General features: G+C 42.8%; 1 protein-coding gene across 1 annotated transcript in view; it reads left to right on the top strand.

Moving 5' to 3' along the window:
* LOC120061875 (teneurin-3-like) overlaps positions 1-24,576 on the top strand; it is a 178,857-nt gene that overhangs the window by 67,162 nt on the left and 87,119 nt on the right. The window contains exon 3 of the mRNA XM_039011653.1: positions 6,406-6,631. Coding sequence (XP_038867581.1) covers positions 6,406-6,631 — 226 coding nt within the window. The remainder of the gene's footprint in view (positions 1-6,405; positions 6,632-24,576) is intronic.

Below are 24,576 nucleotides of genomic sequence, written 5' to 3'. Positions count from 1 at the left end.
TGATTTGATTGAATAATTTAGGCCCTACTCTATGGATTTCGTATGACTGGGAATACAGAAATGCATCTGTTGGTCACAGATACCTTAAAAAGAAAAGGTAGGGTCGTGAATCAGAAAACAGGTGTGACCACCATTTCCCTCATGCAGCATGACACGTTTCCTTCGCTTAGAGTTGATCAGGCTGTTGATGGCTGTGGCTGTGTGAAGTTGCTGGATATTAGCAGGAACTGGAACACGCTGTCATACATGTTGATCTAGAGCATCCCAAACATGCTCATGTGTGACATGTCTGCAGGCCATGGAATAACTGGGACATTTTCAGCTTCCAGGAATTGTGTACAGATCCTTGCCTCATGGGACTGTGCATTATCATGCTGAAACATGAGGTGATGACGGCGGATGAGTGGCACAACAATGGGCCTCAGGATCTCGTCACGGTATCTCTGTGCATTCAAATTTCCATTAATAAAATGCAATTGTGTTCATTGTCCGTAGCTTATGCCTGCCCATATCATAACCCCACCGCCACCATGGGGCTCTCTGTTCACAACGTTGAAATCAGCTAACCACTCACCCACATGAAGGCATGCACGTGGTCTGCGGTTGTGAGGCCGGTTGGATGTACAACATTGGAGGCGGCTTATGGTAGAGTAATGAGCATTAAATTATCTGGCAACCGCTCTGGTGGACATTCCTGCAGTCAGCATGCCAATTGCATGCTCCCTCAAAACTTGAGACATCTGTGGCATTGTGTTGTTTGACAAAACTGCACATTTTAGAGTGGCCTTTTACTGTCCCCAGCACAAGGTGAACCTGTGTAATGATAATGCGGTTTAATCAGCTTCTTGATATGCCGCACCTGTCAGGTGGATGGATTATCTTGGCAAAGGAGAAATGCTCACTAACAGTGATGTAAACAAATTTGTGCACAACATTTGAGATAAATAAGCTTTTTGTGCATATGGAACATTTCTGGGATCTTTTATTTCAACTCATGAAACATAGGACCAACACTTTACATGATGTGTTTATATTTTTGGTCAGTGTAGCTGTTGAGAATGGATCAGACATCGAACAACAACTAGAGGTTAATGGTAATCGTCTTTATGGCCCTGTGAAGAAAATAAAATATTTTACTTCAAAATGTTCCCGGAACATATTCTTCTAAAAAACAAGAATTAAAAACCCACCAAAAGGAGATTCACTTCAAGACACATTCTTGCGAAAGTACAGACGCTTCATAAACCCAACGTTTGATAGATATCGCAAGCGCCATTAAGATCTGAATGAGGTTGTCGTTTCAGCAGCCAGCGTTGCAGTATTTAATCAAAAAGGGCCTTTAAAGCATCTCGTCTGACTGAGACGATGACAAGATGACATTGACAAATTATGGAGGAGAGTCATCGGTCTTGATCTGATTTCAAAGCATAGCGCTTTCATCTGTATTCCCCATCCCAGCGCTCCGCACTCTTAAAAGAGACCAGGATAATTTGCTGAGTGTGTTGGTGTAAGAGAATGCCATGCTGTCTCCAAGACTGTTTCACAGACTTCAACACATGCAATCGTGTGCACATCCTCTCACACGCACGTGTGAGCACATAAGCAAGGCACTCTTTCACACCACGCTTTTCACAAAGGCCTTAGTGCAGGGGTGGCAATTAATGACGAAGCTCACTGGTGCACGTTGGTTTGATTGCTTAACAGCGTCACAGTACAGTTGACTTGATAAGGTGTGGAGACCACTTGAGATGTGCAGTCACTATCTATTATTTTTCTTCTAGACTATCTATTAAATTAACATGAAGATGTTGAGTGAACTTTGTCTCGGCACCAAAGACATTCATGACAAGTGGATGTTTACGAAGTTTGGATTTTATTTTGATTTGATGTTGCAAACATATTCCTAACTATATGTCTGCTGAATTTTTAATCATGAAAATAAAAGTTCTGAAAACATGTCTCACTATTTTAAAAGAGGATGGCGAACAAGCTATATGTCACGTCTACTCCCGCTCCCCCTCTCTGGTGCTTATTGTCGCCAGTTTATTCATTATTACGCACACCTGCCACCATCGTTACGCGCACCTCAGCTTCATGAGACTCACCTGGACTCCATCACCTTCCTGATTACCTCTCCTATATCTGTCACTCCCTTTGGTTCTTTCCTGAGGCGTTATTGTGTCTGTTTGTTTCATAACTGTACGCTACTCGTGTTTCTTGTTTTGTTCCATGTTTGTTTATTTATTAAATTCACTCCCTCTACTTGCTTCCCGATTATTAGCATACACGTTACACTATAGGATGAAAAATACCAGAGTTTTAGCGCAGGTACAGCCGACTAGCTATAACCCTACCTATATAAACTCAGCAAAAAAAGAAACGTCCTCTCACTGTCAACTGTTTATTTTCAGCAAACTTAACATGTGTACATATTTGCTTAAACATAAGATTCAACAACTGAGAAATAAACTGAACAAGTTCCACAGACATGTGACTAACAGAAATGGAATAATGTGTCCCTGAACAAAGGGGGGTCAAAATCAAAAGTAACAGTCAGTATCTGGTGTGGCCACCAGCTGCATTAAGTACTGCAGTGCATCTCCTCCTCATGGACTGCACCAGATGTGCCAGTTCTTTCTGTGAGATGTTACCCCACTCTTCCACCAAGGCACCTGCAAGTTCCCGGACTTTTCTGGGAGGAGTGGCCCTAGCCCTCACCCTCCGATCCAACACGTCCCAGAAGCTCTTCACTGGCCATGGCAGAAAAATTACATTCCTGTCCTGCAGGAAATCACACACAGAACAAGCAGTATGGCTGGTGGCATTGTCATGCTGGAGGGTCATGTCAGGATGAGCCTGCAGGAAGGGTACCACATGAGGTAGGAGGATGTCTTCCCTGTAACGCACAGTGTTGAGATTGCCTGCAATGACAACAAGCTCAATCCGATGATGCTGTGACACACCGCCCCAGACCATGACGGACCCTCCACCTCCAAATCGATCCCGCTCCAGAGTACAGGCCTCGGTGTAACGCTCATTCCTTCGACGATAAACGTGAATCCGACAATCACCCCTGGTGAGACAAAACCGCGACTCGTCAGTGAAGGGCACTTTTTGCCAGTCCTGTCTTGTCCGGAGACGGTGGGTTTGTGCCCATAAGCGACGTTGTTGCCAGTGATGTCTGTTGAGGACCTGCCTTACAACAGGCCTACAAGCCCTCAGTCCAGCCTCTCTCAGCCTATTGCGGACAGTATAAGCACTGATGGAGGGATTGTGCGTTCCTGGTGTAACTCGGGCAGTTGTTGTTGCCATCCTATACCTGTCCCTCAGGTGTGATGTTCGGATGTACCGATCCTGTGCAGGTGTTGTTACACGTGGTCTGCCACTGCAAGGACGATCAACTGTCCTTCCTGTCTCCCTGTAGCGCTCTCTTAGGCGTCTCACAGTACGGACATTGCAATTTTTTGCCCTGGCCACATCTGCAGTCCTCATGCCTCCTTGCAGCATGCCTAAGGCATGTTCACGCAGATGAGCAGGGACCCTGGGCATCTTTCTTTTGGTGTTTTTCAGAGTCAGTAGAAAGGCCTCTTTAGTGTCCTAAGTTTTCATAACTGGGACCTTAATTGCCTACCATCTGTAAGCTGTTAGGGTCTTAACGACCCTTTCCACAGGTGCATGTTCATTAATTGTTTATGGTTCATTGAACAAGCATGGGAAACAGTGTTTAAACCCTTTACAATTTTTACGAATTATCCCAGAAATTTTCCATATGCACAAAAAGCTTATTTATCGCAAATTGTGTGCACAATTTGTTGACATCCCTTTTAGTCAGCATTTCTCCTTTGCCAAGATAATCCATCCACCTGGCAGGTGTGGCGTATCAAGAAGCTGATTAAATCACATGATCATTACACAGGTGCAGCTTGTGCTGGGGACAATAAAAGGCCACTCTAAAATGTGCAGTTTTGTCGCACAATACAATGCCACAGATGTCTCAAGTTGAGGGAGTGTGCAATTGGCATGTTGACTGCAGGATTGTCCACCAGAGCGGTTGCCAGCGAATATGATGTTAATTTCTCGACCATAAGCCGCCTCCAATGTCGTTTTAGAGAAATTGGCAGTACGTCCAACTGGCCTCACAAGCACAGACCACATGTAACCACGCGAGCCCAGGACCTCCACATCTGGCTTCATCACCTGCTGGATGGTCTGAGACGAGCCACTCGGACAGCTGATGAAACTGTGGGTTTGCACAGCTGAAGATTTTCTGTACAAACTGTCAGAAACCATCTCAGGGAAGCGTATCTGCATGCCCCGTGGTGGCGGTTGAGTTACGGTATGGGCAGGCATGAGCTACGGACAGCAAACACAATTGCATTTTATTGATGGCAATTTGAATGCACAGATATACCGTGACGAAATCCTGAGGTCCATTGTGTGGCATTCATCCACCTACATCACCTCATGTTTCAGCATGATAATGCACAGCCCCATATCGCAAGGATCTGTACACAATTCCTGGACGCTGAAAATGTCCCAGTTCTATGGCCTGCATACTCACCAGACATGTTACCCATTGAGCATGTTTGGGATTCTCTTGGTTGACGTGTACGACAGCATGTTCCAGTTCCTGCTAATATTCAACAACTTCGGACAGCCATTGAATACTGTCGGAGTGGGACAGCATTCCACAGGCCACTGGTCAACTCTAAGGAAATATGTCACGCTGCATGAGGGAAATGGTGGTCACTCCAGATACTGACTGGTTGTCTGATCCACGCCCTGTATCTGTGACCAACCGGTGTATATCTGTTTTCCCAGTCATGTGGAATCCATAGACAGGGCCTATTGAATTAATTTCAATTGACTGATTTCCTTATATGAACTGTACCTGAATAAAATCTTTGAAATTGCTGCATGTTGCATTTTATGCTTTTGCTCAGTGTATATTTTTTGTACAAATCGATATTTGGAGTGAAAGTATTGATATAATATCATTCAAAATATTATCGCGGAGTGTAACTATAGATTTCTTTCCTCCCATCACTTCAGTGTACTGAAATGTCTAACATTAATGATGTCTTTTAACACTGCTATTACCCATCTAAACAATGGAACAGCTACTGACATTTCATTGATTTACTTTTACATTAAAAGTTTGGCTTTGTTGATATTACTCATAAATGTGGCTCAGTATGCATGGTATTATAGCAATATCTACATAGGTTATAACCCTGGAATAGAACACTGTCAGATCAACTATTGCCTGCCCTTCCCAGAGGCCCAGGGTACATAATGAATTCTACAGCATAGAAATAATTTCTGAATGACTTGCATGCGTTTCCTCAGCCTTGCGGAAGCAACGTAGGTCAGCCGCTGAAGGTTTGCATTGTGTCTACGGGCGCAGTGAGGCAACTGCACACCGACAAGGACACCATTTGCATAACCACTAAAATGGGCAGCGCCACCGAAACAATGCATGATGTCCTTCAAACAAAGTTGTTCTTTTTGGTCTTCACTCTTGTCATTATTTTAGCACAGTCCATGTTGCTGGCCATAACTTGTCATAATGATTTTGGGTCTTTCTGCAGGGCTGGAATTGGCAAAATAACAAGTAGAAACCATTAGAAGACTATAAGCTGACCATTAGAACATCCAGCATGCTTTGTTCTAACATCTCAACTCCTGCTCTTTACCCTTTACAAATCGTACTGTTAATGCAGACATAGATCAAGAAAAGTCCTGACTTTGTCAATCATCTCAAAGATTGCCCTAGCCCCTTAAAACCAAACTCCATTTGGAATTTACTGGAGCAAATTATAAATGTCAGCTTTGTAGATTTTACCTCTTAACGACGACGATGGATGGATAATCATGGCATGTCATTCCGGGGGACAATTACATAGCTTTGTGTGAAATTGGAAAACATGTTCTCTGAGCGCTCTAATGGATGTTCTGGTCATTAGTTATTTGAGAGCCTTCTCGAGCTGTAATCAAACATGAAATGTTCTGTTAAGCACCCCAAAAGAAACAGCTGCCTCTCTAAATTACTTTCTGGTTTAAAGAGTACCAAACCTTCAGCCATTTTGTGTTTTCTACAATTGAAATGTGTGTCTCCATAAAAAGCTCTTATTTCATGTTGTGATGCCACCTCATCCATTTGATGTGCACTTTTAGGTTGTATTTACATTTTCTTTGTCTGTCAGATGGCCACGGCTTTATACCGAACACAATCACCAAGCTATTGCAGGCAGCTCCCCCACAAGATAGTAACAACCCAATGCAATGCCAGGCAGCTGTACTATACTTAGCTGAGTACAATGTTTTAGTTTTACATTCAAGTGTTATCATTATGTGCTTACAGTCTCCTTTACAATCTCCTTTCTGTTTCCCTTTCAACAGGAGACAAACTGCCCAGTCAACAAGGCCAGCCTCCTCTACCACCAGCTCCGCCCACTCACCACAAACAGCACCCGTCGATTACATCGTTGAGCCGCGGCTCGCTGGCCAATCAGCGGAGCCTGAGCCCGCCCCCCTCGGCTGGCCTGGCGGCTGAGTTGCAGAGCACAGCTGAATGTGTCCAGCTGCAGGACAGCTGGGTCCTGGACAGCAATGTGGAACTTGAGAGCAGGTGAGTGACCCACAATGCACCTGAGGATTTGTAACAGTTTGTGACATCCAATACAATATGGGGGATGTGACGACCCATTGCACCTCTGGGGAATGAATCATCTGCAAGATCAGTATTCCCACTGGAAAGCTTCATATCTAAGTTTAGCGAAGAATGTGATTGGTGCGCTGCAATTTGAGTGTACGATTCTCTATGCATCTTCTGGTGCATCCAGGGCCAGCCCCAGGCATAAGGAATTGCTTTAGAATATCCAAACCATGCCAGGTTGTGCCGAAACCAGCACAAACTGGCCTTGCTGGTTCTTGTTTGTTTTCCATTTGCCGAAACAGGACTAGGTTTCATTTCCCGGAAAAACGGCTAGAGATTTTAAGACTTCAACCGATGACGTAATTCGACAGCGACATTGTTTTGATCCTTGATTTTTAACTATGGAGGTGTTAGACAGACTATTTTGTGCCATCCTTTTAATTTTTGTTCGTGGGCAGCAATGGAGACTGAACAAGAGTAGAAAGCTGAGTATGGCCATTTTTAACCAAACCACCAGCCTACTTGGTTCGAGATCATTAGCCACCCCCAGTCGGGGTCTCAATTTACTTTTGGACGTTAGAATAGTAGAATACAAGGGCCTCCCGGGTGGCTCAGTGGTCTAGGGCACTGCATCGCTAGCTGTGCCACCAGAGTCTCTGGGTTCGCGCCCAGGCTCTGTTGCAGCCGGCCGCGACCGGGAGGTCCGTGGGGCGACGCACAATTGGCCTAGCGTCGTCCTGGTTTGGCCGGTAGGGATATCCTTGTCTCATCGCGCTCCAGCAACTCCTGTGGCGGGCCGGGCGCAGTGCGCGCTAAACCAAGGGGGGCGGGTGCACGGTGTTTCCTCCGACACATTGGTGCGGCTGGCTTCCGGGTTGGAGGCTTGGTTGGGTTGTGCTTCGGAGGACGCATGACTTTCGACCTTCGTCTCTCCCGAGCCCGTACGGGAGTTGTAGCGATGAGACAAGATAGTAATTACTAGTGATTGGATACCATGAAAATTGTGGAGAAAAGGGGTTAAAATTAATTAAATTTAAATTTAAAAAAAGAATAGTAGAATACACAAGGTGTATGTTCTAAATTTGGTTGCGCATCAGCAGTTCTCTTGCTATGTCAGTCACTTTTAGTCACTCAATTAGCCATTAGACAATTTTAATATTGGTAAGTTAGTCTAGCCAGCTGTCTAAAGGGGCCCTGACCTCCAGGGGGCCCCCATTGATTTTGTTAGTCACGCTCACTCAGATATCATTAACATGGCATAAGTCATGGCAAACTGTGTAGAATTGCAGGAGATTAGCTTTAATACTGCCCCAATCAAATCCCGCTAAAATGCTAAGGCCGGCCATGGGTGCATCTCTTTTATGTCTCCTTAGGCTGCAGTTACACAACACAACTTACACACAATTTTAGTTGCTTGCAGCTGAGTTGCTTCTTGATTGCTCTGTGAAAACCCCCCCTGAAACTAATAAGCAACTCATCAGCTACTTGGTTGCATCCAGTTAAAAGTTCTCAACTTTGTGCAACAGCCAATCAAAAACACAGCTGTCAGTTAAGGTACATGGTTTGGAAGTCAAAAAATGTACTTTTGTATGTGAATCCAGACCCCTCTCTGACCAATTTCAACTGAGGGGGCCCCCTTGTTCATCATGAGCTGCACTAGCTAGCAAATTTGTTGCTAGCTGGGTTACCTCATTGCTAGCTAACTTGATCAAACAGTGCTGGCAATTTCATTTTGTCTAGCTAGCTAAATTGTACAGACAGTATTTTGTCTAAATCAATCCTTATAACAATAACGAAACAGTTGAACAAGCAAATAATTTGTGAAATCACAATGTAATGCAGCAGATGACATGGGGTGAGTAATAATTCCAGCCAGAATAACCTATTTTTTTTTACATAACCGACATTCTAATGTAATGCAAGTCCTGTGCAAATAGAGCTAATGTCACCTGCTACATAACTTAGTGATTTCAGAAATTATTGGTTTATCCAACCGTTTGGTTATTGTATGAGGATCAATTTAGACAAATTAGCCCACATTAAAATAGATAGAACTTTATCAAGCTAGTGCAGTTCTTGTTTAACAATTTCAGTCGAAACTGGTCAGAAAGGTCTGGGTTTGCAAACAAAAATACATTTGAAAAGTTTATTTCAATAACTCTATATCCTCCAATTTTCCACATTTTAGTTTTTTCATTAAAAATGATTTCTCATGGGTACCTTCATGTGTGAGTAAAATATTACTGTTCTCAGATTTTATAATTCATAGGTTTTAGGTGTGAGTGAAAATAAGTTTTTTTGCAAAACGCTATATATCTATTGTTTTGCTGGAATGGAATGTTCGTATACTGTATATTCGACTGTGATATGTGGTTGACTCACCCATATTTCTTAAGATGAATGCACTTACCAGTCAGTCGCCCTCGATAACAAGGATCGGTGTCTGGAGGGCACGTAATTCAAATAATTCTAATAGTTATGGATTTTAAACATTTAGGTCATATAAGTGTCTTATATCGGCTGAAAGCTTAAATTCTTGTTAATATAACTGCGCTGTCCGGTTTACAGTAGCTGTTACAGCGAAAACATGCCATGGCGATTGTTTGAGAACGGCGCCCCACATCCCAAAAAAATCCACCGGCACAGGTTTCATACATTCACATATAAAGATTAAAAATTCATTTACTTTTTGAAAATCTTCCTCTGATTTGTCTTCCAAAGGGTCCCAGCTATAACATGTAGTGTCGTTTTGTTAGATAAAATAATTTGTTATAACCCAAAAAAATGGTTTAGTTGGCGCCATCGATTTGAATAATCCACTCGTTCAATTTGTAGAGAAAATAATCTGAAAATCTACCCCTAAACTTTGTTTCAACAAGTCAAAATCCGTTTCTATTTACTCTTCAGACAACCTAAAATGTAATCAAAATATAATATTTATTTTGGAAAGAAGTATGTTCAATAAGAAACCAATTTTAGCAGGTGCGCAACTTCGCCATGGCACGCAAAAACACGGATTTCCAAGACTGTGTCCTATTACAAAAACTGTTATTTCTTATTCGTTTTTGAAGTTACAAGCCTGAAACCTTGAACATAGACTGCTGACACCCTGTGGAAACCATAGGAATTGCATACAGGGAGCTATTTTACAATATGACCTTTCTCTTGCATTTCTAAGAGGATGGTCTCTCTCAAAAAAAAATGCTGGTTGGTTTTTCTTTGGATTTTCTCCTACCATATCTATTGTGTTACATTCTCCCACATGATTTAAACATTTCTACAAACATCAAAGTGTTTTCCTTCCAATGGTAACAATTATATGCATATCCTTGCTTCAGGGCCTGAGCAGTTTACTTTGGGCACATCATTCAGGCGGAAATTGAGAAAAAAGGGGGCTAGGCACATGAAGTTGATAAGAGCTATATGACTAAAATGTCAATGTCTTACATACATTTCATTACTGTATATTTGTATTTATTAGTACATTGTTTTAATATTGATGTCACATGTATTGTTTGTACATGTTACATTTGACTGTGTGAAACCTAAGAGTGCCTTCGGAATGTTTTCAGACCCCCACATTTTGTTACGTTACAGCCTTATTATAAAATGGATTAAATAAATAAAATCCTCAACAATCTACACACAATACCCCATAATGACTATGCGAAAACAGATTTTATAATAAAAAACAGAAATATCTTATTTACATAAGTATTCAGTAAGTATTCAGACCCTTTCCAATGAGCCTTGAAATTGAACTCAGGTGAATCCTGTTTCCATTGATTATCCTTGATGTTTCTACAACTTCATTGGAGTCCACCTGTGGTAAATTCAATTGATTGGACATGATTAGGAAAGGCACACACCCGTCTATATAAGGTCCTACAGTTGACAGTGCATGTCAGAGCAAAAACCAAGCCATGAGGTCGAAGGAATTGTCCGTAGACCTCCGAGACAGGATTGTGTCGAGGCACAGATCTGGGTAAGGGTACCAAAAAATGTCTGCAGCATTGAAGGTCCCCAAGAACACAGTGGCCTCCATCATTATTAAATGAAAGAAGTATGGAACCACCAAGACTCTTCCTAGAGCTGGCCGCCCAGCTAAACTGAGCAATCGGGGGAGAAGAGCCTTGTTCAGGGAGGTGATCAAGGACCCGATGGTCACTCTGAAGAAAACAAGACACTTAAGTAATACTGCAAAAAATTATGTGGCAAAGAAATATACTTTTTCTCCTGAATATAAAGCATTATGTTTGGGGAAAATCCAAGACAACACATCACTGAGTACCGCTCTTCATATTTTCAGGCATAGTGGTGGCTGCATCATGTTATGGGTATTGCTATGATAAAAAGAAACAGAAAAGAATACAGCTAAGAACTGGCTAAATCCTAGAGCAAAACCTTCTTCCATCTTCTTTTCAACAGACACTGGGAGACCAATGCACCTTGCAGCAGGACTATAACCTGAAACACAAGGTCAAATCTACACTGCTTACCAAGACGACGTTGAATGTTCCTGAGTGGCCTATTTACAGTTTTGTCTTATATCATCTTGAAAATCAATGGAAGACTTGAAATGGCTTTTTAGCAATGACAAGTAACCAACTTGACAGAGCTTGAAGAATTTTATAAAGAGTAATAGGCAAATATTGTACAATCCAGGTGTGCAAAGCTGTTAGAGACTTACCCAGAAAGACTCGCAGCTGTAATCACTGCCAAAGGATTTTCTAACATGTATTGTCTCATGGGGGTGAATACATATGTCACATCTGCTCTTGCTACGCCCTCTGGTGTTTTTCCAGTGTCTTCTTGACCTGTAGTTCTCCCCCTGTACTCTCTCTCTCTCTCTCTTCCTCTCTGTTTGATTGTGTGGTTGGAGACAGGTGTGCTGGAGTCAGAGCAGATCCCTATCAGCTGCAACTCGTTCCATAAATCAAGACCTCTGCAAATACTCATTCCTGCCTCTTCCACTCTGCCAGATTGTAATCTCTGCTCAGTCAGTTATTATCCTAGCCTTTTGTTCGTTATCAAGATCCTGTTGCTCTGCTGTGCTTGTTTCCCTGCCGTACACCGTTTTGTCCTCTCATTGCAGTTACCGCTCTGTCTCTGGCTCCTGTCTCCTGTACCACATCTCACCACCCAACCACCTTGCTCTGGATTTTACTCACCACCACCTTGGAATCCCCTCAGGACCTGTTCACCCTGTTCAACTCAGTCAAATACAACCTCTCTACACTTCGGGTTTTTCTGCAACTCATCTGAGCTTCCCCGGTTCTGCACTCCATATCTCTCTGTGTACAATAAACATTTAGGTTCATTCATCCCTGCCTGGGATGAGTCCGCTCTTGGGTTCATTCATCCCTGCCTTCTGAGTCCGCTCTTGGGTTCCCCTGTGTTCGTACTGTTACGCAGAGCGATCTGGCCAAAAGATGAATCCAGCAGACTCCCCTACTCTTCACCAAATTCTTGTTGGTCAAGGCACCCTTCTTGAGCAACATGACCAAGCACTGAAAACCCTGCTGGAGAACATCAAGGAGTTTTCACGGAGCCTGTCTGACCTACAGGTCCTACAGGTTCACAACCTGTCTCCAGTTCCTCTTCTCCACCCCGGGAGCCTTTTGTCCCGACTCCTGATCGTTATGATGGCAATCTTGGCGTTTGCAGAGCCTTTCTTGTACAATGTTCACTAGTATTTGAGTAACAGCCCTACTCTTATGCTAGTGAACGAGCCAAGATTTATTTTTTGATTGGATGCCTTCGGGGAGCAGCGCTCTCCTGGGCCACTGCGGTTGGGAGAGAGTCATCTATCTGCTTCTCCTACAGTGGATTCGCTGATGAGATGAGGAAGGTCTTCGACCACCCGGTCTGTGGAAAGGATGCTGCCAAACCACTTCTGTCCCTTCGTCAAGGCTCTCAGTGTAGCTGAGATGGCATGTGCATTCCGCACCATCGCTGCAGAGAGCGGCTGTAATGATGAGGCCCTTCAGGGAGCATTCCGGAACGCACTTACTGAGACCCTCAAGGACGAGTTGATGACCAGAGAGGAGCCTGATGGACTTGACACTAATTTCTCTCACTATCCGTATTGACAATCGTCTCCGTGAGCGTCGGAGGGAGAGGGGAGGTAGGGTTGCATGTCCCATAACGTCTGCTTCTGTGCCTTGCTCAATTTCTCCGACTGCATACATTATTGCTCAAGGACAGTGACGAATGGACCCTGCCAAGGTTAGGGCAGTCACAGAGTGGCCTGTGCCTGCAAATCTGAAGCAGTTACAGCATTTCCTTGGGTTTGCCAATTTTTATAGATTCATCCGTGACTACAGTCGTTTGGCAGCTCCTTTCACCTCCACCTCCACTCCATTCCACTGGTCCCCTGAGGCAGAGGCAGCGTTCCGGGAACTCAAGCACCGCTTTACTTCTGCTCCAATCCTTACCCAGTCAGACCCAGAACTCCAGTTCGTCCTCAAGGTGGACGCTTCCGACACCGGGGTAGGTGCAGTCCTGTCTCAACGTTCTCCCTCGGATCAGAAGCTCCATCCTTGTGCCTTGTCCCGCAAGCTCTCACCTGCAGAGAAATTGACGTAGGCATCCGGGAACTTTTGGCTGTTAAGCTGGCTCTTGAGGAGTGGCGTCACTGGTTAGAGGGTTCAGTCCCTCCCTTCATTGTGTGGACGGATAACACAAATCTAGCCTACATCCAGCCCGCTAAACGTCTTAACTCTTGGCAGGCCAGGTGGGCATTGTTTTTTGGAAGATTCAACTTCACACTCACTTATCGCCCCGGATCTAAGAATACCAAGCCTGACGCCCTCTCGCGTCAGTTCACCGCAGACAACACAAGTTCCGAGCCTGAAACCATCATGCCATCCTCCTGCATCGTTGCTGCTGTCTCCTGGGAGATTGAGTCCCGTGTTCGTCAGGCTCAGCTGAACCAGCCTGATCCTAGAAACAGTCCTTGTGAGGCTCTGTTTGTGCCAGATTCAGTTCGTTCTGAGGTTCTTCAATGGGCCCATTCTACTCACCTCACCTGTCACCCTGGCATGAACCGGACAGTCGCCTTCCTGCGTCAGTGATTTTGGTGGCCCACCATGGAGCAAGACGCTCGGGAATTCATCTCAGCCTGCTCGGTCTGTGCCAGGAATAAAACCTCCACCAAACCTACATCTGGTCTGCTTTGTCCTCTTCCCATACCCAGTCGCCCCTGGTCACACATGCTTTGGACTTCGTCACTGGGCTTCCCCCATCGAATGGTAACTCAGTCATCCTCACTATTATTTACCAATTTTTCCAAAGTGGCTCACTTCATTCCCCTCTCCAAGCTTCCTTCCTCCAGGGAGAGGACCTGCTGGTATCCCATGTTTTGCGGCTGCATGGCATCCCTAGTGACATTGTTTCTGACAGAGGACCCCAGTTTACATCCCAGGTATGGAGAGCCTTCTGCACAGCTCTGGGTATTAACCTGTCTGGCTCTGGCGTTCCGCTAGCGGAACTCCTCCCACATTCCACTGAAAAGGCAGAGCGCGAAATTCAAAATATATTTTTTAGAAATATTTAACTTTCACACATTAACAAGTCCAATACAGCAAATGAAAGATACACATCTTGTGAATCCAGTTAACATGTCCGATTTTTTTAATGTTTTACAGCGAAAACAGCACGTATATTTATGTTAGCTTACCACCAAATACAAAAAAGGACAGACATTTTTCACCGCACAGGTAGCATGCACAAAGCCAACCTAACTAACCAAGAACCAACCAAACTAAACAAGAAACAACTTCATCAGATGACAGTCTTATAACATGTTATACAATAAATCTATGTTTTGTTCGAAAAATGTGCATATTTGAGGTATAAATCAGTTTTACATTGCAGCTACCATCACAGCTACCGTCACAAATAGGACCGAAGCAGCCAGAGTAATTAGACACCAACGTCAAATACCTAAATACTCATCATAAAACATTTCTGAAAAATCGATGGTGTACAGCAAATTAAAGACAAACATCTTGTGAATCCAGCCAATATTTCCGATTTTTTAAGTGTTTTACAGCGAAAACACAATATAGCATTATATTAGCTTACTACAATAGCCTACCACACTACCGCATTCATTCATCAAGGCACGTTAGCGATAGCAATAGGCACGTTAGCGATAGCGAATAAACCAGCAAAAGATATATAATTTTTGACTAACCTTGATAAGCTTCATCAGATGACAGTCCTATAACATCAGGTTATACATACACTTATGTTTTGTTCGAAAATGTGCATATTTAGAGCTGAAATCAGTGGTTATACATTGTGCTAACGTAGCAGCTTTTTCCCACAACGTCCGGATATTTTTCTGACACTTTTTCTGACACACATATTCTGACCAAATAACTATTCATAAACATAACTAAAAAATACATGTTGTATAGGAAATGATAGATACACTAGTTCTTAATGCAATCGCCGTGTTAGAATTCTAAAAATAACTTCATTACGACATCCAGCAAACGACTAGTACAACATGTTCGACAGATATATGAAATAGCATCATAAAATGGGTCCTACTTTTGCTGATCTTCCATCAGAATGTTGTACAAGGGGTCCTTTGTCCAGAACAATCGTTGTTTGGTTTTAGAACGGCCTTTTTCCCTCTCGATTTAGCAAGCACACTTGCCAAGTGGCGCGAATCTCTCCATCGTCAACAAACTCAGAGAACGGAACACGGCAAAACCCCCGAAAAAATTTCAATAATCTGATTAAACTATATTGAAAAAACATACTTTACGATGATATTGTCACATGTATCAAATAAAATCAAAGCCGGAGATATTAGTCGTCCATAACGACAGCTTATCAGAAGGCAAATCCAGGTCCCTTCTCGCGCTCTCCAGAAAACAGGAAACTGGTGACACGTCATGCCAAGAGCTATTATTCGAGCCCAGATCAAGTTACACACTCAATTTCTTCTCTCACTGCTTGTCGACATCTAGTGGAAGACGTATGAAGTGCATCTAAACGAATAAATATCAAGGACTTTAATAGGCAGGCCCTAGAACAGTGCATCGATTTCAGATTTTCCACTTCCTGTCAGGAAGTTTGCTGCAAAAGGAGTTCTGTTTTACTCACAGATATAATTCAAACGGTTTTAGAAACTAGAGAGTGTTTTCTATCCAATAGTAATAATAATATGCATATTGTACGAGCAAGAATTGAGTACGAGGCCGTTTAAATTGGGCACGATTTTCCCCCAAAGTGAAAACAGCGCCCTCTGTCCTCAACAGGTTAAGGTCAGCCTTTCATCTGGATATCACCCCCAGACCAACGGTCAAACCGAGCAGGCCAACCAGGAGTTGGAAACTGCTACACGCTGTGTGACTTCAGCTAACCCTTCTTCCAGGAGTGCCCAGCTACCCTGGGTGCAATATGCTCTCAACGCCTCATCAGTTATGTCTCCCTTTGAGTGTGCTCTAGGTTACCAACCTCCCTTGTTCCCTACCCAAGAGGTTGAAGTAGCGGTGCCCTCAATCCAGGACCACATGCGCAGTTGTCGTCGCACCTGGAGGAGGGCCCGGGCTGCCCTTCTTCGTGCCTCCGCCAGAACCCAATCCAAAGCTAACCGTCGCCAGGCTGCTGCACCAGTCTACACTCCAGGCCAAAGGGTATGGCTTTCATCTAAGGACTTGCCTCTAAAAGTGGAATCCAAAAAAACTAGCTCCCCGATTCATTGGCCCCGTTGAAATTGATCATGTCATAAACCCCTCTGCTGTTAATCTGAAACTCCCAGAATCTCTCAAATTCACCCCACCTTCCATGTATCTTTAATTAAACCAGTCTGTTCCTGTCCCCTCCTGCAGCTGCTCCTCCACCCCCTCGGCTCATCAACGACCATCCTGCCTATACTAACCGGCAACTTTTGCATGTGCACCGTCGGGGCCCCGGTTGGCAGTATCTGGTGGACTGGGAGGAATACGTGCCTGAGGAGTGCTGCTGGGTGCCCCGTCGTCACATTCTGGATCCCTCCCTCGTACAGGATTATTATACCTCACACCCAGACAAACCAGGTCGTGCGCCAGGTGGCGTCCGTAGAGGGGGGGGGGGGGGGGGGGGGGGGGGGGGGGGGGGGGGGGGGGGGGGGGGGGGGGGAGGGTACTGTCACATCTGCTCTTGCTACGCCCTCTGGTGTTCGTCCGGTGTCTTCTTGGCCTGCAGTTCTCCCCCTGTACTCTCTCTCCCTCTCTGTTTGATTGTGTGGTTGGAGACAGGTGTGCTGGAGTCAGAGCAGATCAGCTGCAACTCGTTCCATAAATCAAGACCTCTACAAATACTCATTCCTGCCTCTTCCACTCCGCCAGATCGTAATCTCTACTCAGTCAGTTATTATCCTAGCCTTTTGTTTGTTATCAAGATCCTGTTGCGCTGCTCTGCTGTGCTTGTTTCCCTGCCTTACACCGTTTTGTCCTCATTGCAGTTACCGCTCTGTCTCTGGCTCCTGTCTCCTGTACCACATCTCACCACCCAACCACCTTGCTCTGGACTTCTCACCACCACCTTGGATTCCCCTCAGGACCTGTTCACCCTGTTCAACTCAGTCAACTCCAACCTCACTCTACACTTCTGGTTTTTCTGCAACTCATCTGAGCTTCCCCGGTTCTGCACTCCATATCTCTGTGTACAATAAACATTTTGGTTCATTCATCCTTGCTTCCGCATCTGAGTCCGCTCTTGGGTTCCCCTGTGTTTGCGCGGCGTAACAACATATCTAATAATGCATTTTTTTCCATCATTTTTTATAATAAATGTTCGAGTTTTTCGTCCACTTTGACATTCGAGTGTTTTTTTTAGATCGTTGACCAAAAAATGACAATGAAATCAATTTTAATCCCACTTTGCAATAGAACCAAATGTTGAAAAAGTCAAGGGGTGTGAATACTCTCTGAAGGCACTATACATGTGCTTCATTGAACCACCCCATGTCATGATTACATAGTGAAAAACACACCAATTTCTTCAAACAATAAAAGCTAATTTACCAACATGTCAGAAAATGGATTTAAAGCATTTTGTAGCGACACCCTTCATTGTCTGCCAACCCATGAAAAGTACATAAACCTTTCCTAGCCCTGATGCCAATATTTAATTACACAGCTCCCATTTCGGCAAATGTCCATTCTGTCCACCTTGATCATGGTTCCTGCAGCACTGACAACTGTGTTGACATGACAACTGAGTCGGCATTCCGAATGATCTAATAGATTGTGACAAAAGCATTTGTTTTGATTGGCAGTTGCTTGCAACGATTTGCAAAAAGTTAAAGTTGCAACTGAATTTAACCAAGTTGCAGATTAGTTGCAGGAGTGTGTTTCGCAAAGCAATCAAGCAAGTCCGTTGCAAGCAACCAAAGTTGCCTTGACGATGCTTTGTGTAATTGCAGCCGCCTTGGCATCTTAGTAAAACTGTTGGTCGTTGTCATGCAGTAGCGGTGCGTGGCTAAAATCACTGGGGAAGCCAAGCCAAAGAAAAAAAAATCTATATTACAAACCTATGTGTTGTGATAATTGCGTGGTTTGCTCTATAACCTGTTAGTTTATATGCCTTGTGACCATAACATACAGGCCCAAGGTCGAGACAATAAGGCACAGTGGCAGAATAAATTCAACCACACCTTTTGTTTCATCACAAAACTGGAGAGCAACCTCTGTTCGGTGAAGTCCACAAAGTATATTGCATGTGACAAACAGTACAAAATCTGACTAACATGTGCACATCCAAGTACTTTTTTCAGGCTCGAGAGTTGTAGGTGAGTTCATGAAAAATAAAAAGGAAAACACTGCACTTTGCTGCTCATGCTCCCAGGTGATTTTATCATAACGATTCAACCCTTAGGATGCCTGATGAAGATATAAGGGTCGAAACGTTATAATAAAATCACCTGGGCGCATGAGCAGCAGTGTGCCCTCTTTTCCTTGTTATTTTTAATGTAACAGAAAGTCACAACATGTTCAAGCAAGTTAATGTTTCTGAAATTTTTGGACTACTAAATAACTATTGATTTATAACCAAAGAGTTTCCGCAAGTCACAAAGGAAACAGGAGATGCCTCCACTATTCCAGCACCATTTCAACTTCAACATCATCAAATCACCTATACTTAATCACCTATACTATACTTATACTTACTCTATACAGTCACTATACAGTGACAACAAAAGAAACCTAAAACGATTTAGTAAGCTAAATATGATGTGTGTGTGTGTGTGTGTGTCTGTGTTTGTTCGTTTGTTCGTTCGTTGAGGTAGAAAAAACTTGTTGACTCACCCTACTTGTAGAGAAACGTCAATGCCATCCTCCTCTCTTTCAAGTTGATGAAATGGACTCTGTCATACAGTACACCCTTTTATTTTTTGTTGTGCTAGGCTACCTGGCTAAAATGCTTGCTCCCTAGCCTAGCTTCCTTTCATGGGCAAAGTTAGGTAGTTAACATAAGCCTTTTACATCTAGCTACATATTGAACTTCCGTCCTATCAGTCCAGGGGCACAAATAATAAATGTATCGCTATCAGAATCGCCGTATGGCCAGTATGGAGAATTAAGTAAAACCAAACCCAACCAAAGTAAGTCCAAACCCATGGCTATTTTAGGAAAGTGACAATTGTAGCTAGCTAGCCACTAAGTTCTTTCTGTCAATTACATATTTCTCTCGATGTGACAGGAATGAAGCCAAATACAAACTGGCTTCACTTGACACTTTTCTTTGGTGCGCCAGGACCATTCACAGTTGAGTTCACACATTTAAGCTCAAGGCTGATTGGCTATTTTCCAAGGGAGGCATTCAATGCTACGGGTGGCAACTCTTTTTAACTAGACAGCATCAGATAGATGGCCTACACATACAGAGACAGAGTAGCACTGTTTCCCTCGCTTGGATGCTTTCTCCGGTGAGATGCAAATTAAAATTTAATTTAAGAAAAAGTATGAAAACAAAGAGAGACGAATGATACATCATTCTTTCTTGGTCAATTTTTTGGGAAGCCAGGTTTCCCTTGGCACCCATGAATACACACCACTGTTGTCATATGTAATACAGTTTAAGTCGGAAGTTTACATACAGTTAGGTTGTAGTCATTAAAACTCATTTTTCAAACACTCCACAAATTTCTTGTTAACAAACTATAGTTTTGGCAAGTCGGTTAGGACATCTACTTTGTGGATGACACAAGTAATTTTTCCAACAATTGTTTACAGACAGATTATTTCACTTATAATTCACTGTATCACAATTCCAGTGGGTCAGAAGTTTACATACCCTAAAGTTGAATGTGCCTTTAAACAGCTTGGAAAATTACAGAAAATGATGGCATGGCTTTAGAAGCTTCTGATAGGCTAATTGACATCATTTGAGTCAATTGGAGGTCTACCTGTGGATATATTTCAAGGCCTACCTTCAAACTCAGTGCCTCTTTGCTTGACATCATGGAAAAATCTAAAGAAATCAGCCAAGAGCTCAGAAAAAGAAATTGTAGACCTCCGCAAGTCTGGTTCATCCTTGGGAGCAATTTCCAAACGCCTGAAGGTACCACATTCATCTGTACAAACAATAGTACACAAGTATAAACACCATGGGACCAGGCATCCGTCATACCGCTCAGGAAGGAGACGCGTTCTGTCTCCTAGAGATGAACATACTTTGGTGCAAAAAGTGCAAATCAATCCCAGAACAACAGCAAAGGCCCTTTTGAAGATGCTGGAGGAAACGGGTACAAAAGTATCTATATCCACAGTAAAACGAGTCTTATATCGACATAATCTGAAAGGCCGCTCAGCAAGAAAGAAGTCACTGCTCCAAAACCGCCATAAAAAAAGCCAACTGCACATGCGGACAAATATCGTACTTTTTGGAGAAATGTCCTCTGGTCTGATGAAACAAAAGTAGAACTGTTTGGCCATAATGACCATTGTTATGTTTGGAGGAAAAAGGGGGAGACTTGCAAGCCGAAGAACATCATCCCAACCGTGAAGCACGGGGGTGGCAGCATCATGTTGTGGGGGTGCTTTGCTGCAGGAGTGGCTGGTGCACTTCACAAAATAGATGTCATCATGAGGACGAAAAATTACGTGGATATATTGAAGCAACATCTCAAGACATCAGTCAGGAATTTAAAGCTTGGTCGCAAATGGTCTTCCAAATGGATAATGACCCCAAGCATACTTCCAAAGTTGTGGCAAATGGCTTAAGGACAAAAAAGTCAAGGTATTGGAGTGTCCATCACAAAGCCCTGACCTCAATCCTATAGAAAATTTGTGGGCAGAACTGAAAAAGCGTGTGCGAGCAAGGAGGTCTACAAACCTGACTCAGTTACACCAACTCTGTCAGGAGTAATGGGCCAAAATTCACCAACTTATTGTGGGAAGCTTGTGGAAGGCTCCACAAAACGTTTGACCCAAGTTAAACAATTTAAAGACAATGCTACCAAATACTAATTCAGTGTATGTAAACTTCTGACCCACTGGGAATTTGTTGAAAGAAATAAAAGCTGAAATAAATCATTCTCTCTACTATTATTCTGACATTTCACATTCTTAAAATAAAGTGTTGATCCTAACTGACCTAAGACAGGGAAATTTTACTATTATTATTATTATTATTATTTATTAAATGTCAGGAATTGTGAAAAACTGAGTTTAAATGTATTTGTGTATGTAAACTTCCGACTTCAACTGTATGCCAACTACGTGAGTCTTTTCTTTTGTATAGGGCCACACTATTTCTCAAAGAAACCAATTGAGCAATTGTACATTGTGCTTATCAAAAATAAGAGATGGTTAGAGGGCCTCTGATAGGACTTTGCCTCATCAGTTTAGTTAATCTGTTTAGAGCACCAGAAAACGTTTGAGGTGAAAAGAAATATGACCTGGAGATGTATTTGCAACTTTCGATACGATCCAAAGCGATAAGGTAATGGAATAGCACAGGTTTACGGAGGCCTGCCAGTATGAATTCAAATTGATGTAACTTACAAGAAGGCACTTCGGTCTAAATAGATCATTTTCAGTTTAAGATGTCCTATACAAGAAGCTACTTTGTCATAAGTGCCTCTGCCTAGCATTTCCCCACACCATAAAAACATCAGTGTTCTTTTTTTCCCAAGCCATAAAGGGCATCAAAATGTCCATAACATTCAAGAAAGTATATTACGTTCTACTTCGAAAGGACACAAGTGGATGAATCCATTCCAGCTCGACGTTTCCCTTGCTCAAAGTACTCCTACACAATCTAGATACATGTGGAATTTTGGAATTTTTCTTTAGCATCATGCAGTAAGATGCTCTCAGGATAGGACCAAATCAATTGGGTTATGTAGCATTTGTTCTTCCATGCCGAGGAAGACACGGTAATTGAATACTAAAATCGCTGTGACCTTTACTGCCTTGCCGGTATTGACAAAACCATATGCACACCTCTATCATCAGCCCGGGGTAGAAATCACTATCTGCACACTTTACTCTAAAGCAAATACCTCGCTGTGGGAGGGAATCGGGTGTCATGGTAACATCAGGGGGCTTATGGGATGGCCATAGCTATGCGTACAACTATATTTGTCCAGTAAACTACTAGGTTGTTCAATGTAAACAAGAGCACCAGATAACATGCATTAGGCTTTCAGCATGCTGGTTTTGGTTCAGTTAACCCCCATAGAGATACCTACAGAAATCGTTTAACTTATTTTCTCTGTTCAACTCATAGTGGTAACTAATGCAATGGGACCAACAAAGTCTCAGGGGTTTTATCATTTCCATGCATTTAGAACGTGCCCATACTACCCATTCTCCTATAACTTTTAGCAAGGCTTTTTAGGACAATCACAATGATTGACCACATTAGCTGATGTTATGATTCATTATAATACATTCATCGTATTATAGCCCCCATTAAGGATGTGGTCTTTTAAAGCGTTTGCATTCAAATTTGGCCCAATTCCATAATGCTTGAATACCAAACTGTTATTTTAACTTATTACAAAGCTGCATTCAATTACTAATGTGTTTATCCAAGAGGAACCGTGTGGGCCCCATTTATGTGTTTTTATTAGACTCCCATTAAACCGTGTGTCTCTCTCGATATCTTTTCAAAGCAGTCATTTAATTGAGAGCCCTTTGCCTATGTTGTCAAAAGGCAATAGACTGACTCATTTCCTGAAAGGTCTAATTCAACAAGTGGTCATATCTGTGTGTTTCTTTTTGTCATGTCCCAATGTTGAGCGCACAAGGAGACATGTAATAACTATTTTAAACAGCTGATGTTTTATGATATCAGCTGTCACCTGCTTCCCTCCATTTCTATACCACCATATTCTGTTTCAGTACCCCCGCTTTGTATTCAAGTTGTTGATATTTTTAGGGATTCAACAACCTCAGTCCAAAACACGGCGTGAAATACTCGGACTCTCAAGCGAAGTCTAACTCTTCCTCCTCATGTTTTTGGAAAATACCTGACTTAGAACAATTAACGAATGTATTGACTTTACACAAATCTAGTAAATATGTAAGAGTTTTAGGCTTTGAGACGCCATTTGAATTAAATCCAATTAATACTTTCAAAGTGAGAAACGCAGGTTTCCTAACTGGATAGATATTCTTCAGAAATTATTCCACTCAAGCTTTTGTTCCAATTCATTCTGAGAACACTACAGCTCTTCCATTAAAGTGCTCAATTAGTTGCCTGCTCTGTTCTGTTCCAGACTATTTACCACCATGGACACATTCACGTCTTATACGTGTGTGGAGGGCTTTCAACCACTCAGGTTCCACTTTTTAACGCTCGGCTCTATAGAAATACGGATATTTTCAATTACCATTATATAAAGGTGCTATTGAATCCATTAGTGTGTGATTTACTCTTCTCCTCGAGAGGAAGGTCAACCCCATACACTTTGCCAGGTAATTATTCTTTATATGTGATGTACTCCCATATCAGTTTAGTATTAAAAGTTAACCAAATGTGTGAAATTGATTTACGATATCTATCTAGTGTGCACTATACACTGAGTGTTCAAAACCTTAAGGACACCTGCTCTTTCCATGACAGACTGACCAGGTGAATCCAGGTGAAAGGTATTATCCCTTATTGATACCACTTCTTAAATCCAATTCAATCAGTGCAGACGAAGTGGAGGAGACAGGTTAAAGAAGGATTTGTATACCTTGAGACCATTGAAACATGTATTGTGTATTTGTGCCATTCAGAAGGAGATTGGGCAAGACAAAAGATTTAAGTGCCTATAGAACTGGGAATGGTAGTAGGTGCCAGGTGTATCGGTTTGTGTCAAGAACTGCAACACTGCCGGGTTTTTCACGCTTAACTGTAACGCTCGTCTTTCTCCTCATCTGAAGAGGAGCAAGGATCGGACCAATATGCAGCGTAGTTTAAAGACATAATCACGTTTATTTAAACGAAGACGAAAAACACTTGAACAAACTACAAAATAACAAACGACGTGAACAGACCTGAACTTGAGAACAAAACACATGAACACACGAACAGGACGGAACACACGAACGAACGAAACGAAACAGTCCCGTGTGGTACAAACACTGACACAGGAACAATCACCCACAAACAAACAGTGAGAACAGCCTACCTTAATATGGTTCTCAATCAGAGGAAACGTAAAACACCTGCCCCTAATTGAGAACCATATCAGGCTAATACATTGAACCCAACATAGAAACACATAACATAGAATTCCCACCCCAACTCACGCCCTGACCATACTAAACAAAGACAAAATAAAGGAAATAAGGTCAGGAACGTGACATTAACAGTTTCCCATGTGTATCAAGAATGGTCCATCACCCCAAAGGACATTCAGCCAACTTGACACAACTGTAGGAAGCATTGGAGTCAAAATGGGCCAGCATCCCTGT

Source organism: Salvelinus namaycush, chromosome 17 (assembly GCF_016432855.1).
Source record: "Salvelinus namaycush isolate Seneca chromosome 17, SaNama_1.0, whole genome shotgun sequence".
NCBI classification, from domain to species: Eukaryota; Metazoa; Chordata; class Actinopteri; order Salmoniformes; family Salmonidae; genus Salvelinus; species Salvelinus namaycush.
This window is presented reverse-complemented; position numbering and strand designations above follow the sequence as displayed.